The 25,291-nt window shown below is 35.9% G+C and overlaps 1 protein-coding gene across 1 annotated transcript in view; it reads left to right on the forward strand.

Moving 5' to 3' along the window:
• Positions 1-25,291, forward strand: part of LOC100372012 (uncharacterized) — a 100,514-nt gene that overhangs the window by 72,812 nt on the left and 2,411 nt on the right. Inside the window, exons 8-16 of the mRNA XM_085496143.1 lie at positions 7,360-7,488; positions 9,791-9,898; positions 11,095-11,283; positions 11,754-14,215; positions 15,041-15,218; positions 15,409-15,546; positions 16,204-17,658; positions 19,292-19,415; positions 20,184-20,356. Of these exons, the coding sequence (XP_085352269.1) occupies positions 7,360-7,488; positions 9,791-9,898; positions 11,095-11,283; positions 11,754-14,215; positions 15,041-15,218; positions 15,409-15,546; positions 16,204-17,658; positions 19,292-19,415; positions 20,184-20,356 (4,956 nt within the window). The remainder of the gene's footprint in view (positions 1-7,359; positions 7,489-9,790; positions 9,899-11,094; positions 11,284-11,753; positions 14,216-15,040; positions 15,219-15,408; positions 15,547-16,203; positions 17,659-19,291; positions 19,416-20,183; positions 20,357-25,291) is intronic.

Consider the following 25,291-nt stretch of genomic DNA (forward strand, 5'->3'; position numbering starts at 1 on the left):
GCTCAGACCTCGTCTTCAGCTGTCATTTTGGTGTCTATGCACGTTTGATTTTTCAGACTGAAGTAGAAGCGCTACTGTGAAACAAAAAACGCTAGAATCGATTCTCCTGAATCATGTATTTTTTAAAACTTTTTTAAAATAAAAATCTCTTTTCTACAAATATAGCTATAATGATTGCTATTCCGTCACAAAAGTAATGACTTTCAATAATTCACTTTCGTATTTATGTTGTTTACGTTACGCAAATTTTCTTGAATAAAGATGCTACGTGTACAAAATGTAATTGTTTGATCATATCTTCTAGTAGCCGCTAGTTCACCTACGTCAATCTATTGTGTTTGCTTGGTGCTAGTATAAGTAAGATTCCATTCCAGTGAAGCAATATAAAGATGTTTGTTGTGCTCAGTGTAGCAGAGGTATTTAGTTAGACTTTAAAACAAAATTTGATGATTCAAGCATTTATAATATTTGTTTGTTTACGACTTGAACATATCTTCCTTTTGTGTATTTTTGGGAACGAAATAAATCCACAAAACTTTTGATGAAGCCATGTACCCCATAGTAAGTCGTGTCCATTTCGTCCATAATTAACAAAGAATAAAATATAAAAATCTTCAAAATGATGCATTTTTTGTGCAAATAGTGGAAAAAGCAAAAAAAAACTTATTTGTACTTGTTCTTCAACCAACAAACTAAACACTTTCACATAGCAACAACCCCTATATTTCTAATGGAATGTCTCACTCTTAAGAAAACTCACAGTATCTCACATTCCATAACCTAGCTGCATTGATTCCGTCATCACATCTCGCTTATGCAAATTTGCATAAAATGTAAACCTTTTCCATCAAAACCACTTTACACTTTCGATATTTTTTTCTTTATAATTTTCAACAAAATATACAATGGTGACCCTCGGTAACAGATCCTAGCTAAAACTATAATGAAGAAATTCATCCAACTTTTACCAACAAATAGGTCATTAGTCAAAGCAAAATGATTGAATTACTTTGAAACCAATAGCTATATTTATTTAGTTATACAAGGGTAGTAACAGTTTATTTATGGACGTATTACAGTGTTTACATTGTGGCAAATAATGACTGAAATATAAACACTTATCCAGCACCGACTTCAAGGAAGGAAATGGTTTGTCTAATTTCCTGAGGAATGTTATCATTTGAAATTGGTCAAGAACACATGCTTTGTTTTGTGGTTTGATCAATACTCGTTAATTTCCTAAGTATTAACGCCGCTGAAGTCTCATTGCCAGAGAAGTTTACAACGTAATGAATAATGTTCACACTAACTAGATTTTCCCAAAATTTTTTCCATGTTAAGAGAATCCCATTTTATTGAGTTTGAAACTCACCAAACTTTGATTTCTGCAAATATGAACATTGAAATGCTTGCCGTGCGCAGACTGTGGTAGTTTTACATCAATACATCAATTTCTGAAAGCTACCAGGGATAGACCAAAATAAAAGAAAAAACATCATTAGCAGACAGTGTTTTATCTAAATTGTATGACTTATCTACAATGTTGTCACTTTTGGCAATAGTGTGGGGTTATCTTCTAAAAACAAACACAACACATAGTACCAGGGTAACTAGAAATAACATATGATCCAAGATTTTCTGACAGAAATTTAGTACTTTCATTTTTCATCAAAAACTTTCCATTTCCTCAAATCTATCATTTTCAAACGTCAGTTTTTGATTATTTTCACTACTACAAAATTCCTGACAATTTGAAGTTAAGGAAGTTTATCTTTTTTTTGTGTGTGTGATTATTTTCTGTCATCCGAATCACCTCATGAATAATTCATGACATGATGTCATGTATCCTGTCATTCAACAATCCAATTCTTTCTTTCACTTTTAAGTAATTCATTTGCCATTTCTTAAACGAACTGAATCAAAAAATCATAAAAATATGATGGTCAGTTTCAGTTAATTATTATTTAGATGCATACGCACGTCATTTCCATCATTTCTCGGTTAGTGGATCGATTCTTGATGCATTAGGTGTGAAGAGTGAACTGTTCAATGTGTACGTGTCAGGTGTCCGCTGCTCTACAATGTGTGAAAAACCTTTCAGACATCCAGACACTTATTAAGGAAAAGGTCCCACTAATTCTTCTCCATTCGTGACCTACGTGATTTGCATTGACCCTGAAATAAACTGATCATGAAAAGGAATATTGCAATGGTTAACCTTTTCACCACCACTTCTCGTCCAATTTTTTCTGTACTTTTTTCTTATATTCTTCAATATTTCTGGAAATGAATTCTAACATTGGAGTGAACCAATAAAATTTGAGTCAATTTTCAGTTTTTACTCAAAAAATTTGGTTAATATTGTCCCATTCTTCTGAAAGAAAATGCAGACTATATATGAGACTATTTTGTGAATTTATGATGAAAAGAGGGAACTGGTGGTGAAACGGTTAAGAGGGGGATGGCAGTTTTAATAATGATAAACAAATTCATTTCAGCGTTCATGACATATTTCACCCCAAAATTACTTCCCCTCAATTTGAGGTTTTTTAAATTGCAAAATTGTCTTCCTATCAAATGGCAATTTAATGCGCTATCCTGGCATCAACCAGGCTTGGTCGAACACAAGCACCTGCAACCCTTAACCAAGGTTCCCCCTAAGTCACATTCGTTAGTGAATGAATCTCCACCAGTGGAATGGCCTTCCCATTGAGTCTGAGGCACACTCACCCAGGGTAGGGTCGACCTTTTTGATGTTCAGCCTGAGGTAGGATTTGAACTTGGGTCTACCGATCATGAGTCTGATGCAACAACCACTATGCTACCAGTGACCGGTTAAGCAAAATTAAGTTATCTAATGGTTTCAAGATGGAACCAATTTCAACTAAAGAGAATTCTGATAATTTATATACATTGTTGATATTTTGCATAAAATTCTATCATGTAAATGATAAAATGCAAATTAAATAGGGCATCTTGTTTCCATGGCTTTGAGATTTCTTCAATTTCCGGAGAATGCTTGTGTCCAAAGTTTAGCTGTAATACAAACCCACAAGATCTGAAATAAAAAATACTACTGTGGAGTACTTTATTTTCGCTGGAATTAATTTTCGCTGAAAAGGCTTTTGGGGCGTTTTGCTTGGAATTTATTTTCACTAATTTTTGATGAGTTTAATGGAAAAATAGGAAAAAAAGTATATTCGCTGGATTTTATTTTCACGGAATCATCTCTTCAGCGAATATAAATTCCAAGCGAAAATGAAGTATTCTACAGTATGTTGAGCATATTCACTGTGTTTTAATTTCACGAATTTGTCAAGGAAACAATGAGTTGTGTCGTTATTTTACAAATTCACATAGATTTAATTTAGTGTATTTTACTTTCAGCGAAAATAGCGAAATTAAAACCCAGTGAATAATTAATGCATTTACAGTACATGTAACTAAATAGTGACGGATTGTTTATAAAACAATTTTATCTAAAATAATACAGTTACTGTGTTCACATCTGTTTTTAGCTCCGCTGTCGACTTTGTCGAGCGGAGCTTATCATATGAGTGATTGTCCGTCGTCGTCGTCGTCCGTGTCAATGTTTTACTTTTTCGACTTCTTGTTAAAAACCGCAAGTGCAATTACTTTGATATTACATATATAGGTACTACATGTGGACCTCTCTCAGATTTGTTCATTTTGTAATGATATCTTTAATTCTCTAATTTTGGTGAATATTTTTGTCATTTTTGGTAAAAAGTGATATTTTCGACTTCTTGTTGAAAACCGCAAGTCCAATTGCTTTGATATTACATATATAGGTACTACATGTGGACCTTTCTCAGATTTGTTCATTTCATGATGATATCTTTAATTCTCTAATTTTGATGAATATTTTTGTAATTTTTGGTAAAAAGTGATATTTTCGACTTCTTGTTGAAAACCGCAAGTCCAATTGCTTTGATATATTATACATATAGGTACTACATGTGGACCTCTCCCAGATTTGTTCATTTTCTAATGATATCTTCTGTTCTTTAATTGCCATGTGCATTGCTAACAGCAAAGCTATCTCAGCCGACAGGCTGCTTGTTGGTAAAAAGTGATATTTTCGACTTCTTGTTGAAAACTGCAAGTCCGATTGCTTTGATATTACATATATAGGTACTACATGTGGAACTCTCTCAGATTTGTTCGTTTTGTGATGATATCTTCAATTCTCTAATTAATTTATTTTGGTGAATATTTTTGTAATTTTTGGTAAAAAGTGATATTTTCGACTTCTTGTTAAAAACTGTAAGTCCGATTGCTTTGATACTATTCATATTGTTCATTTTCTAATGATGTCTTCAGTTCTTTAATTGAAATGTGCATTGCTAACAGCGGAGCTATCTCAGCCGACAGGCTGCTTGTTTGTTTCCTTTTACTCCAATATAAACTGTGTTGATGTAAGAGAAAGCATGTTAAGTCGATGACATAAGGGGATTTAAACATGATGGAGTTTAAACCGCTCTGAACTATCATGTAATAGTTATGCTGGTGTAAAAACAGATGTGAGCATGTTAAGTCGATGACATAAGGGGATTTAAACATGATGGAGTTTAAACCGCTCTGAACTATCATGTAATAGTTATGCTGGTGTAAAAACAGATGTGAGCATGTTAAGTCGATGACATAAGGGGATTTAAACATGATGGAGTTTAAACCGCTCTGAACTATCATGTAATAGTTATGCTGGTGTAAAAACAGATGTGAGCATGTTAAGTCGATGACATAAGGGGATTTAAACATGATGGAGTTTAAACCGCTCTGAACTATCATGTAATAGTTATGCTGGTGTAAAAACAGATGTGAGCATGTTAAGTCGATGACATAAGGGGATTTAAACATGATGGAGTTTAAACCGCTCTGAACTATCATGTAATAGTTATGCTGGTGTAAAAACAGATGTGAGCATGTTAAGTCGATGACATAAGGGGATTTAAACATGATGGAGTTTAAACCGCTCTGAACTATCATGTAATAGTTATGCTGGTGTAAAAACAGATGTGAGCATGTTAAGTCAATGACATAAGGGGATTTAAACATGATGGAGTTTAAACCGCTCTGAACTATCATGTAATAGTTATGCTGGTGTAAAAACAGATGTGAGCATGTTAAGTCAATGACATAAGGGGATTTAAACATGATGGAGTTTAAACCGCTCTGAACTATCATGTAATAGTTATGCTGGTGTAAAAACAGATGTGAGCATGTTAAGTCAATGACATAAGGGGATTTAAACATGATGGAGTTTAAACCGCTCTGAACTATCATGTAATAGTTATGCTGGTGTAAAAACAGATGTGAGCATGTTAAGTCGATGACATAAGGGGATTTAAACATGATGGAGTTTAAACCGCTCTGAACTATCATGTAATAGTTATGCTGGTGTAAAAACAGATGTGAGCATGTTAAGTCGATGACATAAGGGGATTTAAACATGATGGAGTTTAAACCGCTCTGAACTATCATGTAATAGTTATGCTGGTGTAAAAACAGATGAGAACATGTTAAGTCGATGACATAAGGGGATTTAAACATGATGGAGTTTAAACCGCTCTGAACTATCATGTAATAGTTATGCTGGTGTAAAAACAGATGTGAGCATGTTAAGTCGATGACATAAGGGGATTTAAACATGATGGAGTTTAAACCGCTCTGAACTATCATGTAATAGTTATGCTGGTGTAAAAACAGATGTGAGCATGTTAAGTCGATGACATAAGGGGATTTAAACATGATGGAGTTTAAACCGCTCTGAACTATCATGTAATAGTTATGCTGGTGTAAAAACAGATGAGAACATGTTAAGTCGATGACATAAGGGGATTTAAACATGATGGAGTTTAAACCGCTCTGAACTATCATGTAATAGTTATGCTGGTGTAAAAACAGATGTGAGCATGTTAAGTCGATGACATAAGGGGATTTAAACATGATGGAGTTTAAACCGCTCTGAACTATCATGTAATAGTTATGCTGGTGTAAAAACAGATGAGAACATGTTAAGTCGATGACATAAGGGGATTTAAACATGATGGAGTTTAAACCGCTCTGAACTATCATGTAATAGTTATGCTGGTGTAAAAACAGATGTGAGCATGTTAAGTCGATGACATAAGGGGATTTAAACATGATGGAGTTTAAACCGCTCTGAACTATCATGTAATAATTATGCTGGTGTAAAAACAGATGAGAACATGTCACGCCAATGTAAAGAGTCTTAAATATGGCAGAGACGACACCATGCAACCATTCGCAAAGGGTGTTGGAACTTCGTTGTCGTCCTAAAATGAATGTGGGTGCCCCATTCAACTGTATTTAATTTTATTTTATTTCAAAGTATGTAGGCACACAATGTATGTCAAATTTTAAGGCTGTTTAGATTGTTAAATTGACCTGTATATGTCAAACTCTAAATAGGCTAATTGGTTCTTACATACATGTAACTCACACTTAGGGGGCTTTCTGCTCTGTCAGTGTGAGCTCACCCTTTGGGGGAGGGGGGGGGGGTGCTCTATGTCAGTTTCTGTTCTGAGTGAGATCAAACCTAGGGGCCCTTCCACTCCCATAGTATTTTGCTGTACGATGAATCTACAGCAGTTTGCTGCTCTGTGAGTCCACACCTAGAGGGTCTTCCACTATGATAGTTTGCTTATCAATGAGCCCACACCTAGAAGGCCTTAATCCACTATGACAGTTTGCTGCTCTGTGAGCCCACACCTAGAGGGTCTTCCACTATGATAGTGTGCTGCTCTGTGAGCCCACACCTAGGGGGTCTTCCACTATAACAGTTTGCTGCTCTGTGAGCCCACACCTAGGGGGTTTTCCACTATGACAGTTTGCTTATCAGTGAGCCCACGCCTAGAGGGTCTTCCACCATGACAGTTTGCTGCACAGTGAAATCATACCTAGGGGGTCTTCCACTATGACAGTTTGCTGCTCTGTCAACCCACACCTAGGGGGTCTTCCACTATGATAGTTTGCTGCACAGTGAGATCATACCTAGGGGGTTTTCCACTATGACAGTTTGCTTATCAGTGAGCCCACGCCTAGAGGGTCTTCCACCATGACAGGTTGCTGCACAGTGAAATCATACCTAGGGGGTCTTCCACTATGACAGTTTGCTGCTCTGTCAACCCACACCTAGGGGGTCTTCCACTATGATAGTTTGCTGCACAGTGAGATCATACCTAGGGCATCTGCTATGACTATTTGCTGCTCAGTGAGCATTTGCTCAGAGAGACAACTGTAAATGCAGCGTGACAAACTGAAGAATTTCGTAATAAATGAAGATTTGTTCATTTATTTTTTAATTTATTTCAGGATTTGAGATCAGAATGCATCAAATTACAGAACCGAGTTCATGACCTTGAACAACAAAACAGAATGTTAAATATGATGTTTGAGAAGGAAAGACAAATGCATACAAACAGAGACTCATCATCTGTCCAGGTAAGAACACCCCTATTGACAAATGGAATGATCAAATAATAATGCGAAAAATAAATTCAATGTAAAAAATTATAGTGTTTTCTCAGTTCATAATAGAAAGTTGGCAGACATAAAAATAATCCCCTTTCAAATGTATTCAGAATTCTCTTTAAATAATGGAATAGCCTATTTTGAATATTTCAGGACCTGATTGGTTGCTGCAAATACAATAGAAAATAGTGTTTTGTGTCTTTGATTACTTAGGTCAAATTACTATCTCTTACTTTATGACTTCAGTTATGTTTAAAAAGGTTCCAACATAAATTATTTTAATACATGGATTTATCATTCATTATTTGTCCAACTGTATTTCTGCTTAAAAAGTTTTGAATTGTATTAACCCTCCAGTTTCTAATTGAGACAGTACTGGACAGGGCTCACAATCAATATGTTTCCTGCTAAAAAAAGTGTTGAAATAATAAATTCTATTTTTGATGATGGCTATAATTGTATTGAGTGAGACAAGTACCAGGATGTTCGACCTCAGGGTCAAATTACATCACATTTCCTGTTTAAGTACAGTTAACAGAGTCTGACCTATTTGAAAAAAAAATTCTCAAACATTAGCTTTTAGGTAGGTTTGTGATTGAAAAGAACTTTTGTATTTTATTCCTATATTTTGTTACGCTGAATTTTGTTTTGTTTTGTTTTGTTTTGAAAAAAAAAATATTTTACTTGTTTCCATGCAACAGTTCTCGTTTTTTGTTTGTTTGTTTGTTTTTTTCTATAGAGGTTCATAAAAAGAAGTCAGTAAATTTATGTTTGATAAAATTATGTTTTCATGCAGAAAGAGTCAACAGATTGTCAACAAAGTAATTTGTCAAAAATATATGCCTTGTATGGGCTACTGTTATAACCTGTGGTTAGGTATATAGCACAATGAATTTTGTGTCTGTCTGAATTCACCGCCACCTCAAGCGACAATAATGATATTACGAATGACGTCAATGGTGAATTACTTAAACGATGTCTTCTTTTGAAAGTGTAAAATGATCTAGGCATGACTAATAGGGTTAATGTGATAGTTCTAGCAGTAAACTTTAGTGGTACAACATGTATCTTTTACATTTTTAAGGATGTGTTGGTTGTCACAAGGACATTAATTCCGTTTCTTGCTTTCATCTACTCATTTATAATTTTCTTGTTTGTATTTACCTCTGATGAGACCGATGATATCACAAAAATTCTTGCTGAACATTTTTTCACTCATTTTAGTGAGAGAGAGATTAAATATCTGCATTGTTAATTGTTCTCTGACTTCAACACTAGAGGGCTAGTATATATGTAGAGGGAGCTGTTCATCTAATCTCCACCATGTTTGACCCAAGAAATGAATGCTTCTCAGACCTCAACACTAGAGGGCTAGATATCAACTCTAGAGGGCACATTTTTTCTATGATTTATATATCCTCTTTACAGATAATTTTAAAATAGCAGAATATTTACTCATATGTTAATTTTTTAAGTGTGCACACACATTTTTTAGTTTAATACCTTAGATGCTAACGCCTTAGACCATGTGAATGTTTCTTGCCATTTTTCATAAATTAGCTTTCATCTTTTTGCAATACTGTGTATGCCTAGAGCATCTAACACCAATTAGACCTTTCTGCATTAAAGTTCATTTGGCGGCATATCTTGATTGCCCCTAGACATTTACCCACTCAACCGTAGTGTGCTATTGTTGTGGTGATTTACATTGTTAAGATGCTCAGTTCATTCTCCTGGATGTACGTGTAAACACGATTCACTGAATATTTACCCAACTAGCATCTTTGCAACCCTATGAAATGTCTCAAGGCATTGCCCTGCAAACAAAAACCTGCTTGTTTGTTGGTTTTCGTTTCCTATTGTTCATAACTTTTAACCTTTTCACCACCAGACTTTCTCGCCCCAAATTATTTCGCTTTTTTTTTTCTTATATTCTCCAATATTTCTGGAAATGAGCCCTAATTTTGGAGAGAACAGTAAAAAATTGAGTCAATTTTCAGTTATTAATCAAAAAAATGTTTTCCCAATCTTCTGAAGGAAACTGAGACTATAGACTTTTTTGTGAATTTGTGATGAAAAGAGGGAACTGGAGGGAAAAATGTTAACATTTGACTCAAAGGTCAGGGGTCGGGAAATGCCAAGACCAAAGACAAAATTTGGTATTATTTGATCTTTTTTAGTATTGAATTTGTAGTCACCCTCATTTATCTGCCACCCAACATATTTCATAATAGTATAATCCTTCATTATCTGAACTTTTATTTTTATGCAGACTTACTCAAGTAAGCGAAGTCGAGGGAAAGTGGGATCAGGTGACCATCATTCAGCTACGAACACCGAAAACAGTATTAATCCAACTACCTCCATCGCAGCATCTCAGGTGTGTGCATCTTTCTATACTGCTTTGACACCTTTTTTTGGCCAGCTTTTTCAGAATTTTTGTCAGATTTAACAACTTTTCTCACTGTTCAATAAATTTGTTGGCGAAATTGAAATTCCATCTATTTGGTAATAATTAGCAGAAAAATTGTGGAAAATACATAAAAATTACAAAATGTTACATATTAAAAGTGTTTGTGTGACAAATTATGGGATTCAGAAGCTAAAGATTCTGAGCTAAAAATCACTCTAAATGTATACTCGAATCTCACCTGTACAAGATAGTTTTGTTCGTTGTGAGACTTCAAAACATTCATTCATTGGTTTTGAATTTAAAGCGGGGGGGAGCACCTGTGCATGCGTCAGATGGCCATAGCAAACAAGTGACTACCCGTGAGTCTTTGCGTTTTTTAACGAGTGTAACTATCATCGCTTGGAATTCAATTCCCGCGTGTGTGCAGGTTACGACCCTCCCGCTTTAAATTCAGCTAAAATTCTCTAAATTATGTAGAGAGCTTTCAGTGTTTTTGTGCATGATAATATTCTTGCTTGACATCACATCGTAAAAAAAAAAGAATTAGTATACAATTCATTTAAAAACAATATTCTTCTCTCGGGAAAATTAGCATATTTGGTCCAAGATATTATCCGACATTAAGTATGTCTATTACCCTCCCCCTCAATATGTTAATATGATTTTATGTGTTTCATTTATATGCTGGAATGTTCACGTTCCTCACTGAAAGTTTTCTCCCAGTTATGATCCGTTGATCAGGAATCACGGTTGATTCAGTTTTTTTACATTTATTCAGTTTTAGGACAAGATCGCAAGTTTTCTAGTGCTATATTTAAGACTTTATCTGACTTCAGTGTAGTTTCACAAAGTATACAATGCAACCGTAACCTTTCACCACAAGACTTTCTCGACTAAATTTGTCTGCATTTTTTTTCTTATTTTCATCAATATTTCTGGAAATGAACCCTTATTTTAGAGCCAACAGACAAAAGTTGAGTCAATTTACAATTTTTACTCCAAAAACTTGTCTATTTTTGTCCCAATCTTCTGAAGGAAAGTGCAGACTATTAACAGAACTAGTTTGTGAATTTTTGTTATGAAAAAAGGGACTGGTGGCAAAATAGGGAATACATCTTATTTTGAGTATAGTGTAATCATTTTGAGATATCGTTATTTTCCAGGCTTTATATCGGATCCCTGGTGCTACCGGTAGTAACCAATCCTCTCCTGGTAGTCAACAACGAACGCTAAATAGTAAAAGTATTGCCTGTCGGCCAGCGTTAACTCGCAACGATAGTATTAGCAGTATTGAGCTCAACACACATAGTATGGAGTCTTTGCAAAGTATTCACTCCAATCACAACACCTATGTAAGTTTGATGACTGCCCTCACAAGGCCGATCTTGTTATTCTGAAAGTTGCCTGTGAGGGTGCTATAAAATCACATTTTGTCTTGTTGTTTTTTTCATTAACATTTCCATTCATTTGTTCTTGCCCAAAACTATACTCAAATGTTGACGTTAATTTTGGACAAAGCAATGTTTGTTCACAGTTTACATTTTGTGAACAGATTTTTATGAAAAATAACAAAATATATTTAACCCTAATCCATATTCATAAAACTTTTCTTTGTAATTTTAGATTCGATGAATATCGTTTTCTCTGCTTTTGTCAAAATTAGGACTTATGTAAAAATTTAATACAGTCAAACCTGTGTTATGACCACCTGTGTATAAAGAACAATTTCTTTGAATAACTTGGGCAGTTGTTATACACATGTTTAATTTTATGTAGTTTTATTAGATTAATGTTGTATTATTTTTATTTTTATTTTTTTCAGGCATATCCTAGTATGTCAACCATGCCACATGGTAAATCATCTTCATCTAAAAACAGAGCTCTTGTGAACGGGGATTTGTATAGTTATAACCAAACGGATATCACATCAACGAGAAATGCGTTCTCACTGGATAGATATAGCAATGGTAACCATGGATCATTAATAAAAGAAACCTCCACAATGGTGGACATGTTTGCACACTATGGTAGGCCAGACAGACTTTACCCACAATACAACGGTGCTCAACAGGAACTAGCTGAGGAACGGATGTATCAAGCGAGTGCATTGCGAAATGGATATTTAGTTAGTGGTGCACAAAATCAAAATTTGAGCTCGGAAATGCCAATTAAGCTACGAGAAACATTCAGACAATTTCACAAAGAAAGTCTGCAGACGGAGAGTCTGATTAAATCGCACGTTTATATAAAACCACATGATTTTATGGACAATGTTCAAATGACGCATAGTACGAAACAGTCTACGCAGGATATACATGTACCTGTATGTAATGGACAATCTGCAGATAAATACCATCTACCGTTTACGCGTGCACCATACGAGACAGCTCAGAGTGTGCTCAAAGAAATTCATGATGCGACGGCAAATGTGAAAAGCTTTGAAAGTTTGATTGCGTCTGATTCTAAACCTTGTAAGACTCCAGGAAATGTACCAAGACTGGAACGGAGCTCGGAAAATAAAAGTTATGAGTCAATAACAACGGAAGAGTCTGAACTTAAGGGGCTTCTTGACACTAATAGCAGCGTTCTTAGTAATGATAGCTGGGATGGTGGACAAGATATTCCAATGCTTCTTGGAGAAAGAATTAAATTGTTTCACTCAATGATTGATGGACAGCAAGTAACTCAGCCTTTGTATAACCCTAGACCGAATCAGGAAGAACCCATCGCTAAGGGTGAATTTCAAAGTTCAAATGATTCACCAAGTCATTGTATTGATGTTGAACGTGACTGTTTCAAAGGTCAGAATTCATTAAATATAGATGGGTATGAAAGTTCAGAGGTCAAAACAAGTAAAGAAAAAGTTTTTGTTTCACCATGGAGGCGAGACACAAAAGCACCAATGATCTCCAGTGCAGAGGAAACAAACACTAGTGCCTTTGTACCATATACCTCTGTTCTAAAAAAAGTGGGCGTTGATGATAAAAGCAAATGTTTGCGTAAAGGGTCACAAACTGTGGTCAGTGTTGAGCCTTCAAGGAGAATGCCTGACCAGTTAGATAATGTGTGGTCAAAATCTGAAGGTCAGGGATCAAACTGTTTAAAATCAGGTGACAGGTCACATGACCTAGCAGTAAAACAGTCTGATGAGGAATTAATTGTAGATGCCAATGTAAACGTTCATGAAAATGTTCAGAAGCAAACACAGATTGAGACACCATCTGATAGGAAATCTCCACACATAGACAGTGATATGGACTTTGTTACTAAAAAAGAACTCCTGTTGTATATGAAAAAAAAAAGAGAAAAGGAAAGTTTGAAGGAAACTATTTCTGACAAATCTCAAATCAGTTACAATAGCACTACCTCTAGGAACTTAACTTCTGACTATGACGACCACAAGAAACATAATGATGTCAAACCGGAAATTGTGAAACAGGCTTCTCTGAGTGAAACGTACAGTGGCAGTGAAAGTTTGAGTGTGGAAGAGAAAAGACAGCTGTTTCGGAGGTTGTCAGTTGACGCTCGGATGCCATCTTTTATTTCTCCTGAAAAACTAAAACAGTCTGAAAAGGATGGGGCTTTGAATGACCGTACTGGTAGCCCTGCTCCTATGCCAAACCCAGATGAGAGACCGATAAGGCCATACTACTCGAATTGTGAGTCTCGCCTTCTCAATGGTAGGGCCTCCCCTAAAATTGAGTCATCAGTGCTCAAGAACAATGCATCCCGGAATAGTCCATTTAAAAAAGGAGAGAGCAGCTGCAATGGCCAAGTTAGGGAGATGAAAGTCTGCCATGTTACTAAAACATTACCATTACTGGGTACTGATGATACGTTTCCACCACTCAGTCCCAGGAAAAGCTTGAAACGAAAACTTGACTCTGACGGCGAGGAAAAAATGTTGAACCCCGAAAAATTTCCAAACTCAGGACAAACCTTCGAGCTTATCAATGGAGCTACAGGGAAGAAACCAACCCGACCTAAATCCGAATCTAATCTTTTATCAGATAGCACATCATCTACAGTGTTCCAGTTTCCTCCATTGGATCGTGCGCCAGAATTTAAATTTACATCGGAAGACGTGTTCTGGAAGGATGACTCACTGCTGGATCCTGAACCTAAGGATTTAACCTTGCTGAATTTGTCCCCAAGGCTGTCTCTTAAAAGTGCACCATTACGGAGAACGCCATGTTTGATATTGGCCAATGGTAGAAACCCTGATGTGGAACATGTGAAAGAGGTGAAAGTTCAACCGAATGATTCCAGGCAAGTTTATATCTAGTTTTGCAGTGGATAATGACTATGTGACATGTAATGAATTAAGCATGACACCTGCATAGCAGATATAGAATTACAGAATAGGCCTAAAAAAAGAATACTGTGGAATACTTTATTTTCGCTGGACTTAATTTTCGCTGAAGAGGCTTTTTAGGCGTTTTGTATGGAATTTATTTTCACTGATTTCTGATGAGTTTAATGTGAAATATAGGAAAAAAAGTATATTCGCTGGATTTTATTTTCACGAAAACATCCCTTCAGCGAAAATAGCGAAAATAAATTCCAAGCGAAAATAAAGTATTCTACAGTATTCTTGTGTCTGATCATTGCTTGCATACATTAAAAATGCATGCATGCATTTTTTAAAACAGATTGGCCGCAAGTATTTTCTTTTTGTTCTGGGACCAATGCTTGATACCTTGATGATTAAGATTTTGAAAAGACAAAGTTGTTTTTGTTTGTCACCTGTGAGAGCAGCCTTACATTTTTTTCACTCATGACATGAGAGAGAAGATCCTGAAGTGTAACAAAATCTAAACTAATAATTTTTTTACAAATTCTGATTAGGTATGATACTTGATTGCTTGTTTCATACCTGAAAAAAAAGCAAATTTGAGATACAAAGATACAAGACTTCTACACAAGCACAAATGAAACAATAATGGAAATAAATGTACTCTTCAATAGCCATTGGCTTTTATTTAATTTGTAAACGTAAACTTAATGTCATTCATAGCACTGTATTTTGGCGTGATCAGTTTGCATATTTTTAAATTACAACTTATCCAAGTAAACCAATTTAATTCTTCTATTTATTTCATCACACAGTCACAAAGTAAAAGTCAGCACAGGTTATCCCTGTATTCCTGCCAGGACAACGCTTGCCCTTGCTTCTAGCAAGAGTCTGTCCGTGGAGTCATTGACCTCTCTCAACTCAGTGGATTCGGGCGGGTCGGCTAATATGAGCGTCCGGAGCAGTATTAGTAGAAAATCAGCAACGCCATTGGTGAGTCAGCCTTTTTTATTACTTAAGATTGGATGCATCTATTTCATGGGAAAGATATATTAAAGTACTTGCCAACAAAAAAAAGATGGACACTGCTTTGGCTTCAGTTTTATTTTTGTCAGCCATGAATTTTAAAGCAAAACATTAGTTTCATGACTTTTCACCAATTACTTTTCATACTCATTTTCAGAGCGAGTTCTTATCAGATTCTGATGACGATTTGGAGGACATGACAGACTTTGCTGATTTATGGAAGAAGCGACCGGTGGCACCGATGAAAATTACGGAATGGAAACCGTCAAAAACAGCAGAAGAAGTCAAACTGAAGGTGGGTATCTATGCAGTTACTTGGTGTAAGTTGTGTCAACTGAAAGTTATAGTGGACTTTCTCGAAGTTAAACCTTGTCTTTCATATCAAACTGTAAAATGAACAAGAATTGCACTTGCAAATAAATACTGTAAATTACAAAATTTTTGATAGAAATTTATTTTCCCTATTTTTGATAATAGGATGATTCTGATTTCTCCTATATTTTACATCCCACTAATCAAAATCAGTGAAAATAAGCTCCATAAAAAACATCTAAAAAGTCTTTCAGCAAAAATAAGGTATTTTACATTAATCAAGCAGAACCAGAGTTTGACTATGTACTGCAAATGTTAATAAGAAAGATAGTTGGTATTGTTGCTAGTCGTAGCATGAATAATGTAGCTTAACATTTAAATATAATTTTTTACTTCCTTCTAACTTAACCTGTTCACCACCATACTTTTCTGCCCAAATTATTCTCATATTCTTCAATATTTTGGGAAATAAAGCCTAATTTTGGAGCCAACAGACAAATTTGGATATTTTTGTCCCAATCTTCTGAAGAAAAACTTAAAATTGACTCAAATTTTGTTGGCTCCAAAAATATTGAAGAATAAAAGAAAAAAGTGCTGACAAATTAGTATTTGATTATTTATCTTACTTTATTATTTTTAGGTGAAAAGAACTAATTCGGGTGAAAAACAAATAAAAGAAAATCTTACACATGTTGTTGATGTCAGCAGTAATCTGAAAGTGGATAACTCTGAAGCCCAGTGGCGAACGGCATTCCCACTTCCTAACAGAACATCATCACCCGAATTGAAGTGTTATAACATACACGATGAAACGACAGGGAATGGCAGTGATTGTAAAAGTGGATCAGATCCTGGGTTGCAAGCCAAAGTCGTTGAACTCTCTCCTGTCAAGGTTGTTGATCTGCCGGATAAGAACGGGAAAGTATGGAATGTTGCGGATGAAAGCAGTTTTGATCCGAGTGAGATTAAGGATATGGGCACCGAGAAATCAGGCAAAACGGATCCTAAACATGTTAAGGAAAATTACAATGCTACTAGCGCTAAAATTGAGGAATTACGCAAAACTGATTTACCGAATGGTGAAATACAATCTTTGGATGACACAGTGATTTTAACGAGACCAACAACGTTATTTATTCCAAAGACACGACCACGAACACTACGGCCATATGACTATAAGATGTTTCTAAGGGACGACTGCACTGGAAAACCGGCCATTATGTATGATGTTAGTCATAGAGGAGTAGAGATAAAACAAACTGTCAAACGCTCATCAACACCGGGTGTTGTGCATACAGGAAATAAAAAAAATATAGGAAAGAAACAACAAACATCAAATCTAACAATCATTAATTTTGACCAGAATACTGGCTTGAGGAAAAATGAGCCAAGACCCACTCTCATGAGGTGTGTGTACCATGAAACAGAGAATGGGAAACCCGTCCAGTTAGGAGCTGTATCAACCAACCATTTTGCCATGTCTATAGACGATGTACCGTTTATTGATGATGGGAGTGGTCAGGACAGTGATTCGTTTAAAACACCAGAGGACTTTGCACAAGCTAAAAAAAAGAGATGTCCCGCTGCTGTAGCTAGGCAGAATGTATCGACCGTGAAACAAGTCAGTCATGCTGTTTCAAAAGTGCCGATACCAATAAGGAAAGAACCACAATTTCAAACTGAAATTAACACGCTACAAAAGACTTCTCATAAAAGACGTGAATCAGATTCACATCAAGAGAACATCTCTGTCAGAGTGTCAGCGCATCCTGTTCATAGCTTTTCAGACGTAGATTTACGAACTGATAAAACTGAAGTAGCAAAATCAAAATTGAGTTTGTCATTTGATGAGCTGTCTGAAAAACATACTCAAACCAACGGTACGTGGCATGAACCCGATGATGAGGAACCAAGAGTAGGAAGCCAAGAGCAGTTGCATGATGGGAAAGCTGTGTGGGGTAGAATTGACATCAGAGACGGTTGCCAGGCACCCATTGTAAATGCTGAGTTGTTGGAGGACTTTGAAGGTGCAGATATGTATGATGATGATGATATTGAGAGTGCTGGAGAAGACCCTGCTCAACTGGATGCCAATGTGAGTATTAAACCACTGAGCAATCAACTCCAGGCACAATTTCCACAATACATGTAGTTCTATATAGTTCTGTTTTCTTCCACAGAAAATGTTTATATTTTTTTTATCAAAAACTAGAAGCAATGTCAATTTTTGTCTGGTCCAAAATTAAGATTGAATTCAGTGAAAATTAAGGAATTGTGTCCAAATTTATCCCATGTAATTCGTGGCTGAAATGGTTGAAACTGTAATTTTTCCCAACATGCATTGTGTTATTCCAATATGAATATATCAAGTGGGTTTACAATGTTGAGAATAAAGGGAACTGAAGCCATAGTTCAATTGTGTATCAACTCAGCATATGCATTAGAGGATAATAAAATCACATTAATTAATTAATTCTTATTGTTAATGATAAACCATCTCATTATATTAATTGAGGTACATATAGCTGGCTACTTTTGAGCGTTATTTTCAGATTTTCTTGATATTCACAAAATTCAGATAAAAATGTATAGTCATTTCTTGTATAAAATCATGAATTGTTTACCATTGCTTCTCGTAAAAATCTTTCGTCTTCTCTGACTTAGGCTAAAAAGTAATATGTAGATTTGAATTTCTGCAACAAACCTTTAAATGACTTAGTGCGTGTGTATGTATGTATGTATGTGTGTGTGTGTCCGTCTGTTCCACTGATATCTCAAGAACCTTATGTTGGTTTTTGATGAAACTTGATGCATAGATACTCTGGGTTAATTTGGGCAGATTTGATTAAGGTTTTGGTTTTAGTTGAAATCTGTGCATATTAATTACCTAATTTGCTTGATAATTAGCTGTTCCATGACTGTTCCACTGATATCTAAAGAGCCACTCAATGGATTTTGATGAAACAATGTACATAGGTTCTCTGGACTAATGCACAGATTTGATTAGTTTTGGGTAAAAAAACCATGCATATTAATTACCTAATTTGCATAATGATTAGTCAATTTGGACTTTTCCACTGTTATTTTGAGTTCTAATCATCGCATTTCAATGAAACATGGTACATAGATGTCATGGGTCATTGCACTGACCTGATAGTTTTTAGGGTAATATCAGTACATATTAATTACATAATTTGCATAATTAATTAATTTTCAGCTTTCGATATTTTAAGTAGTAATCATCACATTTCAATGAAACTTGGTACATAGATGTCATAGGTCATTGCACTGACCTGATAGTTTTTAGGGCAATATCAGTGCATATTAATTTGCACAATTAATCAATTTTAGCTTTTGATATTTCAAGAACTAATCATTACATTTCAGTGAACCTTGGTATATAGATAGTCTAAGACTACGCAGACACCTGGTTAGTTTTGAGTATATATTTATGCATATTAATCACCTAATTTGCATAATTAGTTAATTTTCAGCTTTTCTACTGATATCTTAAGTACTATCATAACATTTCAATGAGACTTCGTACATAGATTTTCTACGACAATGTACATACCTGCTCAGTTTTGGGTTTAAATTAGTTCATATTAATTCTCTAATTAGCATGATAATTCATAATTTTTTGTTCTAATCATATTTCAATGAAACTTGGTACATATACGGTCTGCTAAAATTGTTTTTCTTTTCCTGCGATTGTTTCTTATTTTTAGGAGAGAGCGAACCTCTTGGATTCCTTCTTTCAAAGTGATAGTGATGATTCACTGAGTGGCAGTGAAGACACCGATGACAGCCATCCTGCGGAAGATGCTTTCCTCCGGTTGCTAGGAGACAAAGGTATTCATCACTTTAGATCTGTTTGCTCATATCTGTTTCTGTAACCTTCAAGAAGAGTGGTGCAGAAACTGCTCTTAACCATCGTTATAGTTTCTAATCCAAGCTTAGATGGAGTCCAGGACCTTTGAGCCAATTTTCTGACATATATCAACCAATTTCTTTCAAACTTGGTACAAAGTAGCTTCTCTGTCATGATATTTTAATATGATTGCAAGGTATAATGGCTTTAATTTTAATTGTTGAATGTTTTTTTTCACAAACCAGTAAAGCCTCGTAAAATATCCCTGCAAGTTCAAATTTGCTAAAATTAACTCAGTAAATATTTCGTAATCCTTCTGTAATATATCACTGGTTAGTCTACCTTGAGTTGACCTTTCTTAGGTTTCTTCATTTGGTAATGATATTCACTAATTTTGATAAATATTTTTGGTAATATTTTGACCATTGCTTTGATATTATACATATAGGTGGGCCGATTTCAGATTTGTTTATTTCATGATGATATCTTCAATTCTCTAATTGAAATGTGCATTGTTAACAGCAGAGCAATCTTAGCCTAGAGACAGCTTGTTTAATCATGGAATCTATTCATATTTAGCAATTATATTGGTTGAAATTTCATCATGGCGTGCTCATTAAGTTTTAGGTGCACAAGAACAGGCTGAAAAAAACAATATGCACAGTGCAGTGTGCATACAAATATTTCCTACACTGCAGTTAGATCGCTTCCTTATTTGTCAATAACCTTGAATCCTGTGTTGATTGCAGGTAATAAAAGACAAGTTTTGAGATATTCGGTGAGTAACCGACCGTCAATTCTGGATATCAACCTTCAAGACGTGTTCACTAGATACGAAGAAAAAGAAAAAGAAGCTATGTCTTGTTTTGACTTCCTGGATAAGTTAATTGAAGAATTAGAAGATGACTATACTGAACCAAATGTGAGTTGTGTATGTGTGCTCATCACGTTAACCGTACAATAAACACATGTCACGTTGACTGTACAGTAAACGCTCGTCACATTGACCGTACAGTAAACGCTCATCACATTGACCGTACAGTAAACGCTCATCACATTGACTGTACAGTAAATGCTCATCATGTTGACTGTACAGTAAATGCTCACTACGTTGACCGTACAGTAAATGCTCATCATGTTAACCATACAGTAAATGCTCATCACGTTGACCGTACAGTAAACGCTCATCACATTGACCGTACAGTAAACGCTCATCACATTGACCGTACAGTAAACGCTCATCACATTGACTGTACAGTAAATGCTCATCACGTTGACTGTACAGTAAATGCTCATTACGTTGACTGTACAGTAAATGCTCATCACATTGACCGTACAGTAAACGCTCATCACATTGACCGTACAGTAAACGCTCATCACATTGACCATACAGTAAATGCTCATCACATTGACTGTACAGTAAATGCTCATCACATTGACTGTACAGTAAACGCTCATCACATTGACTGTACAGTAAATGCTCATCACATTGACCGTACAGTAAACGCTCATCACATTGACTGTACAGTAAATGCTCATTACGTTGACCGTACAGTAAATGCTCATCACATTGACTGTACAGTAAATGCTCATCACATTGACCGTACAGTAAATGCTCATCACATTGACTGTACAGTAAACGCTCATCACATTGACCGTACAGTAAACGCTCATCACATTGACCGTACAGTAAACGCTCATCACATTGACCATACAGTAAATGCTCATCACATTGACTGTACAGTAAATGCTCATCACATTGACTGTACAGTAAACGCTCATCACATTGACTGTACAGTAAATGCTCATCACATTGACCGTACAGTAAACGCTCATCACATTGACTGTACAGTAAATGCTCATTACGTTGACCGTACAGTAAATGCTCATCACATTGACCGTACAGTAAATGCTCATCACATTGACCGTACAGTAAATGCTCATCACATTGACTGTACAGTAAATGCTCATTACGTTGACCATACAGTAAATGCTCATCACATTGACCGTACAGTAAACGCTCATCACATTGACCATACAGTAAATGCTCATCACATTGACTGTACAGTAAATGCTCATCACATTGACCATACAGTAAATGCTCATCACATTGACTGTACAGTAAACGCTCATCACATTGACCGTACAGTAAACGCTCATCACGTTGACCGTACAGTAAATGCTCATTACGTTGACCGTACAGTAAATGCTCATCACGTTGACTGTACAGTAAATGCTCATTACGTTGACTGTACAGTAAATGCTCATCACATTGACCGTACAGTAAACGCTCATCACGTTGACCGTACAGTAAATGCTCATTACGTTGACCGTACAGTAAATGCTCATCACGTTGACTGTACAGTAAATGCTCATTACGTTGACCATACAGTAAATGCTCATCATGTTAACCGTACAGTAAATGCTCATCACGTTAAAGGCCCATGACTTGCGGCCGGGCCGCAAGATAATCCTTGTTTATTGGGGAGTGGCTATGCATAATGTCCAGTGTTAATTAGTTTCTCGTTATCAGCACCTGGCACAGAGTGTGTTTACAGAACATTGTAATCCTCTGGGTATATTTAAAAACAGATTATTCAACATAGCGAACTGAGATCAATTACATCACTGTTTAGTCACTGTGATTACATTGAAGACGCATAGTTCCGGCACAGTCTTTTTTAGTGGCCGTGGTTCCGGGTTATATTCGCCTGTTACAGAAATCGCCCGGAGCATAAAGTCATAAATTGAGTGACATTGTAGTGTCAGGTACGATGAAATAATTTATATCATGCGTTACTCAGGCCAGAAAGCAGATTAAACTGTATTTAAATTCGTATTTCGACGAGGCCCTCAAGTCCGAACGTACACTTCCGTTGTTGTTTATTTTCTGGCATACACAAAAACAAAAAAATGACGGAAATAGAACATAAACTTGATTGGTGTTGTCAAGAAATAAGTATATTAACTAACATGGTGTGGTTTCTTTGGGAATGACAAGCATATAAATTCACAATGAGTGCGGACGAGAGACGTACACGCAGCTGAATAAGCTAATCGGTTACATTGTATCATTGTTGTTTTTCACCATAGAAGACGCAGTACACATTCAAACACGATAACAAATATTTAAAAAATGGAGCATATTTAGTACATGAACTGCGTAAAAACTACAAGTTGAAAACTTTTTGTGAGGGAATTCGCAATATATCATCACTCTCATTGTGATATTGACAATAAACTGCTTTCAAACAATACATGGTAAAGTGACAAACGGACGAAATGGCGGTTAGAATCGAAAGGGAAATGGCCCAAATCAAAAAACACAAATACCTACGATCATATTATTTTATATAGTCCGGATCGGGGTAATGGTAGTCAGTAAAAAGTAGAAATGGTAATAAATCGATCACCACGATAAAGACGAATAATGCCCTTGCCGACATCTTCAAGTTGTGCGTTCATCAAAAGTTGGCGCAACCGCAAATTTCAGCCAATAGAAATATTCGTACTATATCTCATATGATAGCAAAACCGATACCGGACGTCATTTTCAAAGTTTGACAGAATATCGGTTCTTGTAATTTGTTCACTAATAAAATAGCGATCGATATAAGAGTATGACTTTCGTTGTTTTTTATAGTACCGGAACGAATTAATCGAAAATGAAAATTGGATAATTTGTGACATGCCTGTAGTATGTCGAAGTCGGTATCTTTCTTATTTCCTTTATTTTGTATACTGAGTGTAATATCACAGTCACACGTATCCCAAATTGTTTGGGGTTATATAGTCACTTGATGATATTTACGTACGCCCAACAAGTAACTAATATTTTTTCGAGGGCGTACGTAAATATCATCAAGTGATCCCGAACAATTCGGGATACGCGGGACTGTATATACATACACATCACCCATTTATTATTTCGACTGTCTGTGGATAGGTTATAAATTGTGTGCAAGTTTTTTCTCGGCTGTACGACTCATTTTTCGCAGTATAAAAGAGCCTAGAATTTTTGATTTTTGATTACTAGTATATCGAAACACTTCATTTCGATTCCAGTCGCGTCTTGATCAATATGTACCGAATTACTCTGAATGTCACTGAAGAGCAAGAAGCTGCTATACAAGCATTATTTATGCACTCGGAATGGGAGTTGGATATAAATGATCGCTGCCAGAACGAAACTACCCACAAAGAAGCAAACGTAGATGGGGGGTTAGATGACAGCTTTTTGGACCAGACATGGCAATTTCCAGGGAGTTTGGCGAAAACGAGTGTCATTCGTGCTTGTGCCAACCGTGTGTAACAGCGAACAGGCAGGATTGGTTGGGAAACGGTCAGGGTCCGTGTGATAATAATGCTGCGATCAGGCGTAAAATGTATACTGTAAAATGACTAATTTTCACTGGGTTTAAATTTCACTGATTTACTATTTCAGGCATATTCAGTGGGTTTTAAATTCACGGTTTTATTATTTAGATAATGTGTTCTATGCTAAATTTTACATATTCACTGGGTTTTAATTTAGCGCATTTTCCAGTCAGCGAAATAAGCCAAATTAAAACCCAGTGAATAATTACCCCTTTTACAGTAAAAAATACTGGAACATGCTGAGCCGAAGAAATGCTTGGATTGATGAAAGATATATCCAACGCAAAGTTCAGCTAATGAGGTCTGATAACGTTGTTATCACTCACAGAGAAGTAATCCCAGATTGAGTTGTCCAACAGGTTCGGTACTTGTACCCCAATTTACCAGAGGTGCCATATATGGGGCATAGATGGGAATGATCAACGTGTATGTAATTTACACACAAACCAAACGGCCCTTTTCAGGGCCACTAAATCCTCCAAAAAGAGCCTACCGTACTTGTATGAACGAGTTATAATAAAATCATGCATGAGTGATGACATTTTTGTGATTATAAACCAAACCTAAGTGCAGTTTGCAGTAAACAGTGCCACGCCGTGAAAAAAAGTTACCATTTTCTAAATTTTTTCTAACACGTTTATTATTTTCTTTCAAAACATCCTCATGTATTTGAGAAAAAAAATGCATTCAAGGGGTAGTCTGTCGTAACTAACTGCCAACTTAATCGGTTTGACTTTTGATGGATTTATTTTTTTGTCCGAATGTCACTTCGTCAGATTTTTTTTCAACATGGGTGTCACAATGCCTCATTACGTATGCACGCAAATTGACATGGAAACGCATTTCAGTGCAATCACAAGTATGTCAGACAGGAAGTCGACGAGACGACAAATGACTTGCCCCAGGAGAAACAAAACCACGGGTAATGCGCCAAAATAAAAGTTGAAACGTATATTGTCACTACATGTTATGATATCCACGGTAAAGAGTCATAGAGTTGAAACATTTGTTTTTACACCAGAATGCTATAGGCAAAGGTTTATGCAGACACTCTCATGAATAAAATACAATGTTAAAAAGCTGGTTTCAAATAATCTATGACTCCAAGGAGGGATTCTCCAGAGGATTTCGTGGTACTTCTATCGAATTGTTTTCCAGCAAGGTGATCAGCGTCTCGTTCGAAATAGGGGTCCAGGCCAAGTATAATAGCTAGTCAATAAAGATGAAAATATAACGAACCATATACCATCACCACCACCGAGTCCATGGCTAGTATATTCATAGTCACAAATATTCCAATACGGTGTAGACTGGTATCAAATAAATAAATAATACGATTTGTGATATTTTATTATGGATTTAAATAACTGAACTCGTCAAAATATCTCGCCACCATTTTGTTTGGCACACCAAACATACGGAAGGCTTATATGACGAGTATAATAGAAAACAAAATCATATCGTTCATATTCGAATTCAA

The sequence above is a fragment of the Saccoglossus kowalevskii genome, chromosome 22 (genome assembly GCF_978046115.1).
Source record: "Saccoglossus kowalevskii chromosome 22, keSacKowa6.1, whole genome shotgun sequence".
Classification (NCBI taxonomy): Eukaryota; Metazoa; Hemichordata; class Enteropneusta; family Harrimaniidae; genus Saccoglossus; species Saccoglossus kowalevskii.